This window comes from Sciurus vulgaris (genome assembly GCF_902686455.1).
Source record: "Sciurus vulgaris genome assembly, chromosome: 3".
NCBI lineage: Eukaryota > Metazoa > Chordata > Mammalia > Rodentia > Sciuridae > Sciurus > Sciurus vulgaris.
In genome coordinates this window covers 170,116,927-170,129,537 of record NC_136463.1, presented here as the reverse complement: position 1 = coordinate 170,129,537, position 12,611 = coordinate 170,116,927, and the positions used below count along the sequence as shown (strand labels likewise).

Genomic DNA, 12,611 nt, shown 5'->3' with positions numbered 1-12,611 from the left:
GGCGGCGCGGTTCCACCTCTGCTCTTCCGAAGACTCGGGACTTGCCGCTCCTCGGTTTGCTCATCTGGAAAATGGGATAACGCTAACTTATCTGTTAAATGGTTCTTCTTTTCTGTCTGATGTTCGCAGGAACCACCTCCCAGGGACGCGGTGAACGAGCGAAGTCTCTTTGCTAACCCCGAACAGCTGTGCAGATCCACAAAATTATGTTCTTGATTTGACTGTGACTGTCACCACCCACCGATCTCGGGGTGAGGAGATCCGGGTCCGTAGAGTGTGAAAATTCCAACTTCCTGCCCCGGAGATGCTCCCTGCCGACCTTTCCCAGCTGCCCCACACCGCACCTGGCGCCAACTCTGCCTTGCGTTCCCGCCTAAAGGAGCCGAGAGCCCACCCAGCGCCAGGGCTTCGTAGGCACTCCCCGCCGCTTGAAACGCAGTTCCACCTCCTTCGTCCACCGACAGAGAAAATGCCACCTTATCTCCTGGCCTTCCCTGATCCCCTTCCCCAGCCCACGGCCATTCCGATGAACCGAGAGTGCGGGTTCCTAGGGCCGGCTCGGTTCCCAAGTGCCCAGCTTGGCGCCCTGTGCACAGTGGCTCAGGCATCCACAGCTAACGGCCTTTGAACACACGCCACCCGGGTCTGTGGGGACACACTCCAGCCACGCAGTTCTTGGGGAAACCCCCGTGTGTGCGCCAAGGCGTGTGCGGGTCACTTTTTCCTCGTTTACCGAGTTCCCCCATCTCTCGTTACTATTTGGTGCTCACAATTTTAAAAATAACGCCAAGCCTCGACAAACACGCCTTGGCACTTCCTTCCCTCCCCCGGGCCTCGGCCGCGGGGCGGGGCGGGCGCGTCCTGTCCCGTCCAGCCCCGGGAGCGAGCGCGGAGCACGTCCGCCGGGGGCCGTGAGGGGAGCGGCGCCAGCCCTGGTGCGCCGGCTCTGGCTCCTGCGCGGGCGCGGAGTGTGGAGTGCAGATGCCCGCCCGCTGCCGGACCCCGGTTTTCCTCCGCTTCCTAGGGTGCTGCAGGGCCGCCATCCTTGCACTTGATCGCCAGCGCGTCGCCAGCTCTAGGACAGGGTTGCGCTCTGACTGCGCCCCCTAATCTCTCGTGTTCCTCAGAACCGACCCCTTTGTGACCCATAAGGAAACTGAACTCAGAAGTGAAATGAGCGGCTCAGGCCCTCCAGCTAGGACAGGGGCGGAACTCTGGCCTCGCAGCCCAGCGCCCCTCCTCCGTCCGGCCCGGGGGTGGCGTCTCAACTAGATCTCCGATGCTCGTCCGCACTGACCCCAGTAGGAAGTGTGGCCAGGGACTGTGAAGGGGGCTGGAACCGACCTGGCTGTCTCGGAGATACACAACACAGGGCAGGGCCGGCCACTGTCCCTTCACCCGCCATCCACAAAGGGAGATCCCACCCCCCCCACACATATCCCTAACTGCCCCCTCCAAGCCTTTGCGGCGCGGGTCTCTTCCCAGGGGAGAGACTGCCCAGGCAGGCGCACCTGCCCCACGTCAACAGGTTTCAGGGAAAGTCCTGAGGTGGATAGGGTGGAGGGGGCAGTATTCCCCCAGTTCGACTGTCCACCTCCACCCCAGCAGCTGTTGGTCACTGTACCCAAAGAATTTATTTGGATCTGGTTTTATCAGTTTGCATTCCCAGAAGGAACAGTCTTGCAGGCTGCCAGTCCAGTGTGGGGTGGCCCAGGACTCAGAAGAATCCCCTCTTGCAATTAAGGGCAAAGGTCTTCTCCATCCCCTGCCAAGTGCGGAGTGGGGGCAGTGCCAAGGGTAGGGGAGGGGAGGGCAGGGCTTCTAGGAATCCTCAAGGTGCTGGGCCACTCCCAGCCCTGGGGTATGACAGCCTTCCTCCCTCAGTTCAGACCTAAAAGCCCCGGGACCCAGAGATACTGTGGAGGTAGGAGCTGCCCCAGGCAGAGGCCTCCTCGCCCTCAAATCCACTTTGTCCTGACTTCATCCTGGCTCCTACCGGGAGGCCCAGAATCGCGCCTTGGGCTGGCCCTCTGCTGTCTTCTTTGAACCCAAGTTCTAAGTCCGAGGCTTAAATGTTCTTATGACCAGTACACACATCCTTCTGCCCGCCCCCAAGTCCTGCTCCAAGGATCCCTAGAGGGGCTCCTGTCTCTGCACTTCCTGCATACACCAGAACCCTACTTCTGGCACACACACACCCTCCTGGACTGCCCCCTTCCTATTCCAAGTCCCGTACAAAAGTCACCTTCTCCGACCTGGCCTCAGGTCAGGATCAGGTGCCTTTCACCTCATCCTGCTGTTCAGTGGCTGTCTCCTAGAGTGCGCCCTCCTTGCCAGCTGACATGTTCTTTAATTCGGAATTCTTTCTCCCTTCCCACCTCTAGTGTCAGGTCTGGCACAGAATTGGCACCCAGTTAATGTCAAATGATTGACCAGGGAAATGGGCAGCAGGCACCTGGGAGATTCCTTTCTTCACTATCCACCCGCCCTCATCCATCCCCTTCTTCATCTCGCTTGGGTCCAGTATTCTCCAGGGACGCGCCTGGAGACAGGGGATGGGCGATCTTCTTGCCCAGACGCCCTCTTTGGCAGCTGCTCAACTAGAGCATAGACGCGTCCCATCCCTTCTCTCCTTACGGGCCCCACTCTCAACGTTGCCCTTTTAAGAAAGAGGAAATTCTTCTCATAAACAAGCGCCCCAACCAGAGCGCCAAGCCAGGCCGCCGGACCCGCTAGGTCCGCGGGAAGTCCGGGTTACTTTCAGGCACCGCATCTGCCCCAGGCTCAACTTAGGGGGAAGGCGCGGCTACCCCTCCTCGCTGCTGCTCTCCACAACTCCTAGGCTGAGGTCCGAGGGACTGGAGGAGTCTGGAGGAGGGACTTAGGGGAGCCTAGAAACAGCCTAGGGAGCGTCTGTAAAGTGCAGTCTCTATACCGGGCGAAGGGGAGCCCGGCCCCTCCCTGAGGTTGAGGGGGTTCCCCGCCCACATAGCTACTCGCCACCTCCTGGCCGGGGATCATTCTGTGACTCTCGGGCGCGATACTCGGGCACCCGTTTACCCTGGTGGTGCCGCTAGGCCGGGAGCGGAGACGCCGAGGCGGGAGTGCGGGCGCTCGGGCTGTCCCTGCCCCTAGGGGGAGCTGGGAGTCAGCACAGAGGGAATGTTAACCAAGCCGCGTAGGAGTCCCGTCCGCCCGGTCCCCTGGGGAGATGACAAATGAAGTGGAACTCAAGGCACCGGCTCTTGGGTTCCTTATGACCTGGCGCCTGAAGGAACAAGAACTGCGCCTTGTTTTTACTGCCTGGAAAATGGGTTGCAAGCGCATAGTAGGGGCGAACCAGAGGCAGGGGTCGGGGGTGGGATTTCGAGTCTTCCGGGTTTGCCTCCCAGCCCTTCGGAAGAGGAGCGAGCGCGGTTATTTAACATTCATCAGACTATTCCGGGTGCCACTGTGGAATATGTGTCCCTTTCGTCTCTCCCGTCCCTCATGGGTCAAGCCACTACGTGTGCGTAGTATGATTTTTTTTTTTTTTTTTTTAAGTTTCAAGTGCCAGGCACTGTGTTAAAGTGCTTTATATCCATGGCAAGGTAGGGTTTGTCCCCATTTTACAGATGAGGACAGACCACCAGAGGTGAAGCATTTGTTTAAACCAGGAGACAGTCCCTGGATGGCTTTCAAAAGGGTCTGGCTCCATCTTCCTGCTCCACGTCCCTTCAGTGTCCAGCAAGCAGTCTGCCCCTTCATCCCATCTCCCAGCCAGGGCCTGGGGGGCCTCAGCCAGAGCACTTCCCACCCTCCTGATGGTCTTCTGGGAGCCCATACAGGAAGTGCTGGTGGGAGCTGGGGGTCAGGAAGGTGGCTCCATGGGCAATGCAGCAGGTCCAGACCTGGGAGAGGGTGACCACAGGACAGTCAGCCTGTGAGTGGGGGAGAGCTGAGACCCCTGGGGAAGACCCTGTGGCCCCCTCCCAGCCCTCCCCAAGGCTTCCTCCCCTGGCCTCCCCCACTCCCCACACCCTCCCTACCAGGTAGGCGGTGAGGCTCAGGTAGGCTAAGGCCAGCAGAGCCACAAGGCCAAAGTAGGCCGGGTGGGGGAGAGTGGGCAGGTAGCTGACCACAAAATAGAGGTTGATGGCAGAGACCAGTGCCATGATGCAGGAGGTGACAGCTTTGCTCAGCCTAGGGGACAAGCAGGAAGCTCAGGACTGGCTGGACACAGCTAGACCACCTGCACTGCCCATCCCTTCGCCCTCCAGTGCCCACAGCTAGCCTGGAGCTGGAGCGGGCGCACGAGGCTCTCTTCTCTGAGCTGTAGGGTCTGTACAGACAGACCCCTGCCCCACCTCTTGTCCCCAGGCCCTCCAGGCTCCACGCTGGCAGGATCTGGCAGGAGGCAAGGTGAGGGTAACCTCAGGCCCTTGAAACAGCCTTTACCCGCTGACTCCCCCTTACTAGCTGTGTGATCCCGGGAAAGTTCCTCAACCTTTCTGAGCTTTCAAGTGCTTCACTGGATATTGGGGCTGAGTAGTTCCAACCTCAGGTGATGAACACCTGGATGGGAGTACTCACAGGCCATTGGCAAACTCCTGCATGACAGCTGGCATGCTGGTGAACGTCAGGATGGGCAGCACAGCGAAGGGAAGCTGTAGAGAGTGGTGGGAGGCTGAGGCCAGGGACCCTGCCTCCAAGACAGCAGGGGATGGGGGAGCCCAGCTCCTCAACCTCTGTGGTGAGCCTTTGGGCAAGTCCCCTAACTCCTCGGAGCCTGTCTCACTGTCTCCCAAAGCAGGAGAGGGCTGTGGGGGCTGTGGGGGCTCTGGCACCAGGCTGTCTGAGTTTGAATTCCAGCTCTGTCATGAGTCACCTAACTGCGCATCGCTTTTCCCATCTGTAAAACGGGGATGATGACGATTCCGATTTGGTGAGCGTTGTAGGCCACGGGCATTTAGGATGCAGCCTGGCCGGCCTGGAGTGGGCGCCCTGCCGGGTGGTTGTGGTTCCTGTTTGGGCCACCCATCTCACCAGCAGGCTCTGCAGCACGTTGAGCAGGTCGTTTAGGCCTGACAGGTCCCTGAGGTCGCGGAAGACGGCCACAAGCACGGTGGGCAGAATGGCGCAGGAGCGGGTGAGGAGCACGCGGGCGAAGCGGGACCACCGCAGCCGCAGGAAGCCCTGGGGTGGGAAGCGAGCACCTGGATGGGGGTGGGCCTGGGGATTTCATAGCACTCTTGTCTCAGCCCATCTCACGCCCGGGAGGACGCGGCTTTTCCATCTTTGAAATGCGGACAGCTCTGTCCCCATTTGGTGGAGGGGCAGTGGGTCCCACCCATTACTGATTACTGAAGACTTTTAAAGGGCTTTTGGGAAAAGGCTCTGTTTCTCTTGCATCTGCAACTTCTGGCAAGTCGCCTCATTTCTCTGAAGCTCACTTTTCTCATCTGTCAAGTGGGTCTATGGCGGAGCCCTGGGGGCTGCTCTGAGGATCACAGGGCCCCAGTCGTGTGCCTGTTGTCCTTGGGCCCTCCCCGCCTCCCGCCCCACCTCCATCACGAACTGTCCCGCGTAGGTGCCGGTCATGGTGGAGCTCTGCCCTGCCGCCAGGAGACCCACCGCCCAGATGTAGAGCGCCGCAGGGCCGAAGAGGCATCCCAGGATCACGCCCTAGAGCGACGGGGTGGGTCAGGCCTTCGGCTCCGCCCACGTGGGCGGGGCGACGCGCCGGCCTCCCTCACGCCCCGCCTCCTCACTCGCCAGGTGCTTACTCCTTGGTAAATATCCACCGACACTGTGTCATTGTTCCTGGGGAAGATGCTGGCGTAGTCGCGGAGGCTGCTGTTGGCACAGACGTTGTACTGCGGGCACCGGGCCAGTGGGAGCGAGATGGGAAGCACAGACTCAGTCTTGGAAAATCAGACCCCCAGGCCTTGACCGAGGTCAAACACTGATGGTCTGCAGACTGAATCTGGCCAGAGTCGGGCTGGCGAGTCTTTTTGTTCTCCCCCCTTTAATGTGAATTTATTGCCACTATTTAAAAAGGGGAGGAATTCACATGGGACTCGTTTCCAGCCTCAGGAGCTGGCACTGCCCGGCAGTCTCCTCTTCCTCCCGGCCCGGCGGCCGTCTGACCTTGGAGACCGGAGTTTGCAAGCCCTATTTAGTCCTCTCTCCTTGCGCCAAGGAACAGGGTGAAACCCCGGGAGGGGTGTGACCCCCAGATCACATCGCAAAGCCCTGGCAGCGCCAGTTCCTGGGAGGCCTGGCCACCCCTCCCCTACAGAGCTCCGACAGTGACCGGTAGTGTAACAGCTTCAGGATCGACAGATCCAGGAGCAGCAGCCTGTTCCTGCTTTCTGCACAAATGTCCCCTCCTCCCAGGAGCCTTCCTGACACCCTGTCCTCCACTGCACCACCGGATCCCTCCCCAGCACTGTTCAGACTCTGCTCCGCTGCGTGTTCATTGTGGGCTGCTCTCGGGTCCCTCCACCCCCTCCCTGTGTCAGCCGGAGGAGGGCGGGTCTGCAGTCACTGCTACTCTGTCCCAGGGTGGAGGATGCTGCCTGCCCCTAACAGATGCTTAAGTGACGATTTGCTGAGTGAACGAAGCTTCTCTCCGACAATGCAGAGCATCAGGAGAGAGGACCCCCGAGCCCGGAGTTGGGGCAGAGACTCAGAAGGTCGCTGCCTTGCCCGGAGTCCCACAGACTTGGGGAGGGGGTACGCAGTGCCAGGACGCAGGGAAAGCGCGCCTCACCGCGTCCTGGTTGGTTTGGTGGTAGAAGGCTTGCCCAAAGACGGCCATGACGAAGAGGTTGATGATGAAGGAGACGGATAGGGCGATGGTGGCCTCAATCAGGAAGTACAGGTTGGCTTCTCGGATGTCCACCGGGCGACCTCGGTCCACATCTCGGGACTATGAGGATCAAAGGGAGAGGGGAGGGCCACAGTGCCTCAGAATCACACCTGAGTCCCCTACCTTCACACTTCTATGAATGTTCCCTCTAAACCCCAGTTCTTTCTAAAGGGGTGGCAGTCTGGTTCAGGACCTGGTCAGTTGCCTCCTTCCTATATCCTTGTTTTTGCCTGAGGCTCTGTCCACAGTCAGTGACCAGCTGTGTGAATAAAGGAAGGCTGGCCTTTGCGATCCCCATCTAAATCAGCCTGACACCCTCCCCTTCACTCACCATGTTACATCCTCAAACATGCCTGCTTTATTTCTGCCTCAGGGCCTTTGCACCTGCTACTCCCGCTGCTTACAATAGCTCCTCCCCGTCTTTGGTCACTGCCGACCAGGCTTCTCTTTCGTTTCCTTCGGAGTACCTTTCACAGCCCACGATCCCTTTATTTGCTTGGTCCTTGCACATCTCCCCTCCTAGAATACAGGCTCTAGGAAGGCAAGAACTTGACTGCTTTTTCAACAGCTCTCTGCACACAGCAGATGCTCCTTTTTATACTTTAAATAATAGAGAATGGTTCCTTTCCCCCCTCAAATCATGCAGGAGCCCAGGGGCGGGTTCCAGACTTGGAGGCGGGACCAGTGAGACTCTAAGGAAGGAGGCCTCTCTCCGCCCCGCCCCTCCGGTCACCTTGACCAAGGCGGAGTGCAGGTAGATATTGTGGGGCATGATGATGGCTCCAACAATGCCCACCGCCTGCAACAGCTCTGGCTGGCCACAGCCCGGGCACGAGGGCAGGAACAGGCCTCGAAGAAGCTCTCCCTGTGCCGGCCGAGCCACCACGTACTGCGGGGAGGAAACGGGCCAGCCCACTGAAGCGGGAACACCAGCCTCACCCTCCAGCCCAGCCAGCGCCTGAGGGCTTCCCTAAGGGCGCTTCCCGCAACCGCAGGGCCTGACCCAGGGGAGGCAGCTGACTTCCTACCTCGTAGCCGAAAGTCAAGGCCATGATGGTGATAAGGAATCCAAAAAAAGCTTCCAGCTTCCGCAACCCTAGGGGCAGAGCAAACCAACCAACCAGAAAACCCTGTGACATCAGCTATTATTAATGGCTAATGTTTTGAGCACTTTGTTTCAGGCGCTGTGCCGAGGGCTTAACGTGTACTACCTACCTGAAGCTGAAGTCGCAGCCCTGTGACATCTGTGCTACTATTTCCCCATGTTACAGATAAAGAGCCAGAAGCCTAGGTCCCTAGCTGAAGCCACTCAGCCAGAGCCCGGGAGCTCTGAGCAGTGGCAGGTCTGCCCCGCCCCGCCCGGGGCGGCAGCCCCGCAGGCTCAGCTCTCAGCCCCGCCCCCCGGGCGCTGCGGAGGCAGCTCACCGTAGTTATCCAGGAACAGAAAGAAGAAGGTGTCCACAATGGTGATCAGGACGCCACCCCAGAGCGGGATTCTGCAACCACAGTGGCCTGGATCAGCCCAGCCGGTTCAGTGTCTGGCACTCCCAGCCTCAGGGCACAGACTGTGGGACCAGGCCTCCTGAGTGCAGGGACAGCTGGGCAGTGGTGGGGGAGCCCTGAAAGTCAACCCAACACCCCAGGACGGGCGAAACCAGCCTGGGACCAGGCATGGCAGGAAGCTCAGAGCTGTAGTCCTGCAAGCTCGGTCAGTCACATCTGTGGGCTTTACAGAGGTCACTTTACACTCGGACGCGGATCAACAGCCCTATGTCTGAGGGGACAGCAAGCTAAAAGGGAGTCAGGAGGTCAGGACTGGGGAAGAAGTAGCAGCCCTCCCCAGCCCTGGCCTGCGGAGAGGGCGTCCACTGGGGTGGTACCGTCCAGCTGAGAGCAGGTTGAACGCAATGGCTGTGCCGATGACCTCCTGCATGTCGGAGCCCACGATGGCTAGCTCAATGGTCAGCCAAAGGAGGGTGCGGGGCACCTGTGGAGGGGACATCCCTTCCTCAAAAGGGAGCCAGTCGTTTGTAGTTCAAGTCCCCCCTCTCCTGTCCGTTCTCTGTAGTGTGCTGCTGGACCAGACGCCTGCCAGCTACATTCGCCTGGCAGCCTTCCCAGGATGCTTTGTAAGAAGCGCTTGTACAAGATGGCTATGGTTTGCATGTGGTTTATGTGTGTCCCCAGAGTTTGGTGCACTGGAAGCTTGACTCCATTGCAGCAATGCAGAGAGGTGGTGGAACCAACTGGGATCAGTGGTGCACCCTGTAATCCCAGGGGTTCAGAAGGCTGAGGCAGGAGGATTGCAAGTTCAAGGCCAACCTCAGCAACTTAGGAAGACCCTGTCTCAAAATAAAGAATAAAAAGGGCTGGGGATGAGGCTTAGTTATTAGGTGCCCCTGAGGTCAGCCCCTGGTACAAAGAAAAAAAAAGAGGTGGGCCTAGAAGAAAGTAGGTAAGGGGTTGGGGTGTTGCCCTCAGAAGGGAGTCATGTAATTTTCACGAGAGGCTTCTTAGTTCCCAAGAGTGTGAGTTGTTACAAAAGAGTAAGCCTGGCTCCTGAATTGTTCTGACTTCCTGTCTCACCATGGCTTCCTGTCTTGCCATGTAATCCCTTCCTCCTGTGTTCCTGCCATTGCGATGCCATGTGCCATGAGGCCCTCACCAGAGTCAAGCAGAATTAGCATCTCGCTCTTGGATCTCCAGAACTTTGAGCTAGATAAACCTGTTTTCTTCAGAGTGCACCCAACCTCAGGTATTTTGTTATAGCAGTGACAAACAAACTAAGACAGAGATTGGGCAAAGAGAAACCATTTTCTGGTGGTGTTTCTGGCAGTGTCACTAGCAAGGTCACCAGGTAACCTGAGCTCCTGCCACACTGGTGGTTATTTAAGCAGTGGCCACAATGCTTCTGGAAACTACGTGGCAGATGATGGCTCTTGGGCCCCCACCAGGAGCATGGCAGTTTTCTGAGCGTTGGTGAGCTTCTGCGCTTGCTCCTCCAGCCCTTCAACACTGGAGGAGCTAAATGCCTGCACTGAATCTCTTCAAAATTTCTCATGGTATAATTTGTTTTCTTGCCCGGACACTGACAACTACCCCATGGTCCAGCTCAGCAGCGACCTTCCCTGAGCTGATGCCTTTCTGATTTTTCCTCGGGCAAGCAAGTCACCTCCCCAGGTTCTGATTTCCCCTTGTGTGACACAAGTGTTTCACCCTGATGCCCCCCGAGTCTGTGTGCCATTTGCTGGAAGCTGGGTCTTCATCTGTCAACTGTACTTGTCACACATGGGTGGGACGATGCAGTAATCTGATCATGGAAGCGGTAAATGGCTGCTCGGGGTTCAGAATCTGTGCGTGCTTCCTGTCCAGGCCCCCTAACTCACCTTAGGGTAGTAGAGGTGGCAGACTTCGCCCAAGTCCTTGCCTGTCACCACGCCTAGCCGGGCAGCCAGTCTCTGGCAGAGCAAGCCCAGCACGGTGGCCCAGAGCAGCACCCAGAGCAGCTGTGAGGAGGCGGGGGAGTGCCTCAGCCAGGAGGGCCTGTCCTGGAAGGCGTCCCACTGGTGACACCTTCCACGCAAGGACATGCCATGGGGAGAGGCGGGAAGACGGAGCGGGAACTGCCCGTGCTTTGGAGGACTCCCCTCCCCGTCTCAGCCTGGTCACCTCCCACCCACTCGACCCAACTCGGTCACTTTGAATCCAGCCATGGCGCCAGCCTGAAGATCTGATTCGATATTTCCTGGGTCCAGAAAAGCGATGCTCATGAGGAAGCCGGGCCCCGTGAATGCCCACAGTTTTCGGAAGCTGAATGTGCCCTGGGTGTGGAAGCAGAGGAGGAGGTCCTGGGGACGGGGTGGCCGCCCACAGCCAGGCAGCATGGCCAGTCCCCGGAGCTGCACCGCTCAGGGCATGGGAGGGGCGTGTGTGGAGGAACCGCAGGGTTTGCTGAGTCACGGAGGACCTGCTTTCTGAATGGGTCACGGTCACTGTCACTTTCGCAGTCTCAGCAGCCCGCCTGCACCTGACCTGGCTACCTCTTGCCACTTGACTCAGCGGGTCCTCAGAGCCCCAAGAGGGGAGCTCTCCGTGGTCAACCCTCCCCCTGTAGCTTGTCTCTCTGGGGTCCCCTTAGACTGCAGTCCCCCACCCGTTCCAGGCCCTGGCCTGTCCACCTAGGAACCTGCTGGAGATTCTGGGGATGCAGTGACGGCATCCAGACCCCAGCCCGCACCCTCCTCCCCTTGCCCCACGTCCTGCCTGAAACAAACCTGGGGGCATCCATCCTAAGTCACCCCGGGCCCCTCTCCCTCCACAGGGAAGCTGAGGTGTCATTCTTAGACAACCATGGAGAGCTCCACTAAGGGCTGGAGACAGGAGCCAAGCAGGGCCAGTGCCACTATCACTGCTGCTGGGAGCAGGGAGGCACCTCTGGGGTCCCAGGAGATACCCCCTCCTCTAGCGTGTGAGATTCCAAAGGATCCTGTCACCCCTGAAAGCCCCCAGGAAGTCCCCAGCATGCCCACCAGTTGCGCGTCTGGGATGGGGATCTTCTCACTCAGGTAGGTCTCCCTGGGGGGCACCTGTGACGGCCTTGGGCCTGGCGGGCTGGAGATGGAGCCGTAGCTGGGCCTGCTCAGCCTCCGGGGGCTTCCGTCACCTGCGAGGAGCCCCACGAGGCATACTGAGTGCCCTGCCTCTGTCTAGAGCCCCGAGTTCGAGCCATCTGCCTCCTCCCTCTCCTCTCCTTGGCAAAGTGGAGCAACAAAGGTCCCCGGCCCTCATCTTGAGTCCCTGCCTTTACCCCTTGACCTGCCGTTTCAGATGTGTGGGAACGGGAAGTTTCAGAATTACTTTCCTCTCATGTGAGCACAGAGTTCCCCACTCAGGTCTCAGAGGTGCGAGAGAGACACCAGGCTCTGGGCAGGGCCAGTTGAGGCCACCATGTCTGCCCTTGGCCTCATCCCTGCCTCCTTCAGAGAGGACGAAGCTCTAGGGGCTGCGTCTACAGAGACCAGGCCCGGGAACCACGGACCCTTCAGGGTGGGGCGACGTCAGCCCCAGGGTCTGGGCTCAGAACCGTGGTCTTCCACGACTCCCAAGGGGGACCAGGGGCTTCCTCACCTCCTCAGATCTCCCCCAACCTAGTGTCCTGGTCCACCCTGCCCTCCTAATCAGGGGGGCCCCTGGAGGTCACTACTCACTCGTCATGAGGACACAGGCGTCAGGTGTGCGGTGAGTTCAGCGACGTGCCGGCAGCCCCTCAGCCTGTGCCCGCTCCCTGGGGCGTCCGAGTGACTATGGGAACACGCCCTCTTACCATCACCCTGACTCCCGTCTCTTACATCACTGGATGCGGACACTCACATATTCACACACTTGGGCGTTGTGAAACTCTCCAAAGGCAGAAGTGGCCGGCTCTGGCGGAAGGGTCTGGTTACCCCCAGCATGGACCTTGGTTCCTCTCCAGTTGCCCTATGCCCTACAACAGCTGTGGCTCCCTTCCAGGCCCCCATGCTCTCTGTCTCCCAGATTAGCTCTGATTTCAGACACTTCCTGCCACTGGCAGAGGAACAGCACAGTGATTAGCAGGTTGGAACTTTCATCTCCCTCACCTCCAGGAGCCGAGAGGGCTGGAGAATGAGTTCCATAACCAGTGGCCATGATTCAATCAAACGTGCCTGCCTCATGGCACCTCTGTGGAAATCCTCTACTAGGATCTCAGGGAGAATCCAGGTTGGGGAACACACTGAGG

At 59.0% G+C, this 12,611-nt stretch overlaps 1 protein-coding gene across 3 annotated transcripts; it reads right to left on the bottom strand.

Moving 5' to 3' along the window:
- Positions 1-3,501: 3,501 nt before the first annotated feature.
- Positions 3,502-12,221, bottom strand: SLC11A1 (solute carrier family 11 member 1). Of its 3 annotated transcripts, XM_079131262.1 has the most exons (15): positions 12,061-12,215; positions 11,383-11,516; positions 10,552-10,674; positions 10,240-10,359; positions 8,734-8,840; positions 8,279-8,349; positions 7,882-7,949; positions 7,587-7,742; positions 6,755-6,913; positions 5,766-5,855; positions 5,545-5,664; positions 5,026-5,175; positions 4,573-4,646; positions 4,029-4,182; positions 3,674-3,890 (listed from the first exon to the last, which is right to left on the bottom strand). In XM_079131262.1, the coding sequence occupies exons 1-15, from the start codon at positions 12,065-12,067 to the stop codon at positions 3,777-3,779; spliced, it is 1,647 nt and encodes a 548-aa protein (XP_078987388.1). In that variant the 5' UTR covers positions 12,068-12,215; the 3' UTR covers positions 3,674-3,776. The 3 variants fall into 3 exon arrangements, with proteins under 3 accessions (XP_078987387.1, XP_078987389.1, XP_078987388.1); XM_079131261.1 differs by lacking the exon at positions 4,573-4,646 and having other exon boundaries at positions 3,502-3,890; positions 12,061-12,219; XM_079131263.1 differs by lacking the exons at positions 4,573-4,646; positions 7,587-7,742 and having other exon boundaries at positions 3,502-3,890; positions 12,061-12,221.
- Between the last annotated feature and the right edge of the window lie 390 nt (positions 12,222-12,611).

Coding starts and splice junctions, on each gene's coding strand:
- SLC11A1 (XM_079131261.1), bottom strand. Junction 8,841..10,239: donor GCCACCTCTACTACCCTAAG/GTGAGTTAGGGG, acceptor TCCCCTCCACAG/GTGCCCCGCACCCTCCTTTG. Junction 5,665..5,765: donor CGGTGGATATTTACCAAGGA/GTAAGCACCTGG, acceptor CCGTCGCTCTAG/GGCGTGATCCTGGGATGCCT.